The sequence below is a fragment of the Sipha flava genome, unplaced genomic scaffold (assembly GCF_003268045.1).
Source record: "Sipha flava isolate LNK unplaced genomic scaffold, YSA_version1 108_pilon_pilon, whole genome shotgun sequence".
NCBI lineage: Eukaryota > Metazoa > Arthropoda > Insecta > Hemiptera > Aphididae > Sipha > Sipha flava.
Window position 1 is genome coordinate 2,151,513 of NW_020271725.1, and position 6,647 is coordinate 2,158,159.

Here is a 6,647-nt window from a genome sequence, read left to right on the forward strand (position 1 = left end):
CTCCGGGACCCAGTCTACCGAGAAAAAGTGATCTGGCACTCGATTCGCCGTCCACGGGCCCCCTGCGACCGACGACGTCGCGATCGGTTTTTTCCCCGCCCGAAACGCGCGCGCGCCACCGGTGGACGGCCGACGACAGTCGGTGGTCGCGGTAAGAGGACAAAGGCGAGGGCGTTCGGCGGCGGCTCCGCAGAACACGATAGCCACGGAATGGAACTGGTTGTGCCGACGAACGTGACCGCCGCGACGACGTTGGTGCCGACGACTGCGGCGCTCGCGGCGATGCTGTGCTCAAAGTACCTGTCCGTGCTGGGCGTCCACTTCGGCGTGTCCTACACCGTCGGCATGCTGGGCAACGCGGCGGCGCTTTACGTGCTCCGCAGGACCCGCGACGGCGGCCACCGCAAGTACGCGTTCATGTTGCGGTGCCTGATCGTTAACGACGCGGTCGCGCTCAACGGGCTGCTGGCCATGTTCTTCGCGAACGCGTACCGGCCGGGCACGAAGGTGTCCACTGCGTGGACGTGCCGGTCCCGCGTCCTGTTGCGCTTCGTCTCGGTCGAGTCCGGTCCCGCGGTCACCTTCGTCATGGCCGCCGAACGGTGGCTGGCCCTCACCAAGCCGTTCGTATACCAAAAGGTACGTGTGCGGTACCGTGCCGCGGTACACCACTGCACCGGTACGGGTACGATCCGTTCGCGGCGACTTCGGTACCCGAGTGAAAACATCGTGTCGTTGGTCAACGGTTTCGTCGGGCACTCAATCTCGAGTCACGTTGCAAAGCCGTTAACTGTTCTTAACGTCACGGCGTTCGATCGAACCACGTACCCGTATTCCGAATGTTTACCTTCCCGAAATCCGGAGGGGAGGGTTATTCGTAACAAATGTTAATATTTCTCCGCGAGATATCGTACGAATCCGTCTCCTACTTATGCACTCCGACGCGGGTGATACCATCGGCGATTAACACCGAAACACGTATTTTATCATCGGAACGTTTTTGCCGCTCCTGTTCTACGATCTATTCGGAATACGCGTGATCGTTTGAAACGCTTGTGTTCACGTTTAACATCACGATATTCTTACAAAAATGTTTGTACTTTCAGTGCATAAACCTTTGGTTTTTGAAAAAAACGATGTTCGCGCTTTGGTTTGGCGTGTTGTGTCTGGCGTGCGCACCATTTTTCGGGTTCGGCATTTATTGGGATGAGGATTCGTCGACGTGCGTGCGGTACCGACACGCTAAAAAAACTTTAGACGTGATGTACGTTTACGTGTACTTTTCCGTCGGTGAGTATCAACTGCGTACAATAGTATTATCGTGTAATTATAATTTAACTATAACTATAACTATAATTTAATTATAACTCACAATCATCATCGGGTTTCTAGTCCGTTTCCAAAGGTTAAGATAAAAACAAGAACCCATTTTATTTATTACACAACAGTATATATATTAGTTTGATATCCTACTTTTTTTAAAATTTTTTTTATTTTGATATAAAAGTTTTACTGACGATGTTGATGATGATTATAATATATAGTTTGACATTAATAAATATTTGCAGCTGTATAAAAAAAAAAAAAATAATAATAATAATTTCATAATAACATAGTATAAGTTAACAACAAATCAAAGTGTAACATGCAAAATAGAAAATTGTAGACTACAGTTGAAAGTTGCTATTATCCCGTTTGAGCCGTCGTTGTAGAGGAAAATCAGATTAGTGGTAAAATTGCGCTCCTAATTTGGACAATTGTGTTTTAACTTTTATCGATATTTTTTATATAAGTTTTGACTGTGAGAATTTTAAAATCAATGTGAAGTGCCGTGTTTCCGATGAACCATGAGGCATTTGATATTATTCATAATATTTTAGATTGAAATATTTGTATTTTGTTGATAGGGGTAATTGAGGAAGCTCCCCATGCTAGTTTCTAAAGTAATAAGGAACATTTTCAACTTAACTTTGAACTTCGATTTAAAAGAGGGTATAACATCTTAGGTCTTTGATAGCCTTTTTGTAATTTACTTGCTATGTGAGAGTTATATATTATTTAATGTCGATACTTAAATAACATATACAATTAGGCGAATAATATTAATAATATTATATATTAACTTAGTACGAGACTAGCTTATTTGCACAAATATAAAATATGGTGAATATTGTTGAATAATAAATGAAATAATATTATTTACGGAAATAAGCTTTTGTTTAAGACCTCGGTTAGAAGGGTCATTAATGGGCCAATTGCAGAATTTAAATTATAAATAATATGATAGCGCTAACGAGCGCGATGCGTGTGTAAGTAAGACGGTCGACACAGCATTAAGCAATTTTTGAAAAATTATAAAAAAAAACGACAACATTTGTATTATATTGGTTTACGACAAAATCGAATTTTTGTAACTCAAAAAAATTAAATTAAATTTTTAAAAATTTTTCGTACTTGAAGCTTAAAAATCATACTAGATTTTTTTATAAGATTTTCTTTGCAAAATATAGATTTATATTTTAACTAATTTGCATTTATCGATATTAGTTATTTAGTAGTTTCAAAATATTTTTTTTATAGAGTTTGTGTAGTTTATAGGCACTGGGAATTTTTGAATTTCCCAAATGTTGAATGTCTTTTTTCTTTATTAGTTATAATACAAAATATTCATCCTATTTTAATAAGAAATTTGTTTTTATTATTTTATCAACTATTTTTAGAAATATATGTACAGATCCACCCGACTTTTTTTACTCAGAATCTTTTTTTCTAAAGCAATGGCGCATTGGTATTAAGTAGCAAATATAGCAAATAAACAATACAGCAATATCATTCACTTGTTTTTGTAATTCAACTGACCATAGAATCTAATCCCACTTAAGAATTTGCTCTTTTTTTAAAAGTTTGTATTGTAATTATAATCGTTATAAGTATCGTTATTGTAAAACATGAATATGATTATTTCTATGGCTATCGAAAAGAGACCAATAAATTAATGTATAATAATGCTAAAATTATGAGTTTTATGTATTTGATTAAATTTTTTTGGAGGAATATCAGAACATGAGTCATTTTTTATTTACAATTATTTTAATTAGTTAATAGAAGGGGGTAATTGTGATTTCTCTTTCTGGGACATCATTTTCCGCTCAGACAGCGAAATCGCCAGTAGATTTGAGCCGGCTACTATTTAGATACACCCACTTTATCTCATTCCACCACGACGCCCACAAACAATATATTTATTTGTATCGTTTGATCAGTTATTTATTATGAGTACTACTATTATTTTTTATTACAGTAAAAATTGTTCAAAAATATTTTAATATAGGTACTTTGATTCCTGTTTCAGTATTCCAAGTATTCTAAGTACTAAAAGACTTTAGGTAAAGATATTTTATCACTTAAAATATAATTATTTATAATGTTAATTATATATTAAAATATTCTTTCAGAATTTCTTGCAACTCTTAAAATATTTAGGATTGTATATTATTCATAATTTATCTTTACAGTTTTCAATGAAAGTTATTTTTATAGTAATTATGAAAATGAATTGATGTTATGTTGGCTATGAACATAATGCAAATTTTTACGCCCTCTTTAAATTTTCCTTGACTGGGGCCTAGGAAAAATAGTACCGTTGCCTTCTTCCCTGATGATGGCCTTAATAATAAAATACAACATTTTGGTGATTTTAATTTTTTATGATATTTAATAAATTTTAACTTCGGAGTTATAAATGTTAAATTTAATATTGGTTCCTAATACTGCGTTACCATTATTTTTTCACTCAAATTTATAGCGATAAATAAGCAATTTTTATGACACTCTCACTTTTAAATAAATGTCATAATTATTGGCTACTGTATCTTCTACGTTATTTACTATATTTTTATACGAAATAGAATAGTGAGTTAATTAATTTTTAATTTAATAAAATATTAAATAAAATTACAGTATAGCAAAAAATTGAAAAAAAAATGCTCTCCTTTATGAAGGTTTATAAAAAAAATATAATAATAAGAATACTACATTTTTTTTTTAGGTTTATTGCAGTGCTTGTCAACATTATACATGAATTTCAAAGTTATGAGATTATTGAATGTGAAAAACGTAAGTCGGGGAAAGTTATTGACGTGCGCAGTGGCTACCAAGAGAGAAAAATCGTTTAGCTGGCTTATGTTGTTGTTGAGCGTCACGTTTCTCTTTTGTTGGATCCCGCATGTGGTAGTAGAAAATTTTTTTAGTATTTAGAAATAATTTGTAGTTGATTAGCAGTATTGAAACGGTTTTTTTTAATAATAATATTTTTTTTTTTACGTGAGTTATATCAATAAAATTAAAACCTGATTATTCATGTTATAAATGTAGTTTAGCTGAAATTTTTTTCCCACTTCTTAACTATCTTATTTTCTTATTGAGAATTTTCAAGATTCATTTTAGAATTATTTTTAATTTTTATTTTAAAAAGTAAAATTTGAGTTGATTTTCATATATCAGAAATAAAGTAAATATCAAAAGCGCATAATTAACTCGTTTCTATACTTTTTGTTTCAACTATACTATTCTATCATCGTTGAAATCGTATCCAGCTTTAAATGGGTATAATAAATTTAATTTAGATTATAGAAGAAATTCATTGTACCCAAAATGAAAACTAAGACTATAATATCAAATATATTTCATATATTTTTTATCTGTTATTCAACATTTATTGATGACAATGGAAAATCACAAAAATACATAAATATTTTTAATTTAAATCTTAAAATACAGCAGACATGATCAATTTAATTATTTAGTCACTAATTAACACGAGTGTTTAAACATATATAACCGTATTTAATAAAATTATATTTTAGAAAATCTATGTACAAATAACAAATACTTGGTTAATACTTGAAAATTACAAAATCAAAATTAATTCAATTAAATCCCGAAAATTAAAAACATTTTATGCATTGTCAGATGAAATATGAATAAATTATATTTGTATAAAAATAATATAATTTAAAACTTTGATATGAATGATATCGAGAATCATAGTCTGAAACATCAAAAACATATTAATTATTCAATTTTATCATGCTCATCAATCATTCCGAATATATATTCGTAATTGTAAATAAAACCCTTTGGGAAAAGTAATTCGTAAATAAAAAGACTTTAGAGAAAGTAATTGATTTTAATTTATACTAATTGATTAGCCTTTATTCGCTATTACGAGTACTTAAGAATTCTCGTAACATATTTTTGTCACTTTAATTCTAAACTTTTTTTTTTTTAATGTGTCTTCTTTCTGGAGGTTTTTATTGTGTAATAAAATTGTTACTAGTTTGGGTCCAATGTAATTTGGACCCAACCTTCTCGCGTTCCTTCGAAATCAACTCAAATTAATTACTGATTCTATACGATAATGATTTCAAAATAACTAAATAAAATGCATATTTAAATTATATCTTCCGTTTTCGACAGGTGTTAATACCGTTAAACAGGTTAATTGACGACGACAATAAGATGCGTCCATTCAATATTGTTAGTGACATGCTGATTGTGGTTCACATTATATTAGACCCATACTTGTACGTATTGCAGCACTGGAAGTTGATCAGGTCGGCTTTCCTACAACCACATAGTGATGAAAATATTAAAGGTATTGCAGTTATATACCACAGTAGCTCTACGAAAAAGTTATGTGAAGTATCGTAGGTGAAGACATAGTCGGTATATTAATATTTATGATACATTATATTTGTCATGGTGTAATTATAAAATATTGGTTTGGACTAGTGCTCGTCATTACACGTATAATGAATTACACGGGTACATTTGTTCTTATTTTAACGAGATTAAGGTCCGTGTATTCACGATACACGTGCATACTACCCGTGTACCCGACATTACCCGTGCACCTGACATTATCCGTATATGATGTCCGATCAAAATATTCTCGAATTATCGTTCTTAAAAATAGAAAAATTACAGTATCGTAAATGTAAATGTTATTAATTAGATAAATCGTTGTATTTTCAAATAAATCATAAATGTTACGGATAATAATTACACAACCAATGGGTATTAAATACATGAGTATCGGTAAAAAATATCCATGTATTCCAAACACGAATATTAATATTGCTTTTTGATATTTGTCTCCGGGTCACTTGTACACGTGTATTTAGGGACGGCTTCAGAGTCTTGGTTAGGGGGGGGGGGGGGTTAAGTTATAATTTTACAAAATCTTATAACAAAAAGAAAACAACAATTTTTACAACACAAATTCAAGTCGTTTATTTTTAAAATTGATAAAAATATCAATAATATGATCTATTTGATCTAGAATATTTACTTAATAATATAAATTAATTAGACATAATGCTGATAGTCTATCTTCAGTCATCTTTGAACGAAGTCAGGTTTTTAGTCTCTGAAGTGTGGAGAAACTCCTTTCAACCGTCATACTTCTATGGTTCTATCTACATACTTGTGCGTGTCGTATGATAGTCTATATTATAATATGCATTTTTTGTTAATAATATAAATTTTTTTATAAATAAGGTACGGGATTGGGAGGGGCGGCCCCTAGGTCCCCCTGGAACCACCCCTGCATGTATTCTAATAATCATATATGATCACGACGCCCT

The 6,647-nt window shown here is 32.5% G+C and overlaps 1 protein-coding gene across 1 annotated transcript; it reads left to right on the forward strand.

Annotated features, from left to right (window-relative positions):
- Nucleotides 1-218: 218 nt before the first annotated feature.
- Nucleotides 219-6,238, forward strand: LOC112686639 (melanopsin-like). The gene is made up of 4 exons (XM_025559022.1): nucleotides 219-639; nucleotides 1,107-1,290; nucleotides 4,049-4,230; nucleotides 5,479-6,238. Exons 1-4 carry the CDS (start codon nucleotides 283-285, stop codon nucleotides 5,710-5,712), a joined length of 957 nt encoding a protein of 318 aa, XP_025414807.1. The 5' UTR covers nucleotides 219-282; the 3' UTR covers nucleotides 5,713-6,238.
- Nucleotides 6,239-6,647: the final 409 nt, after the last annotated feature.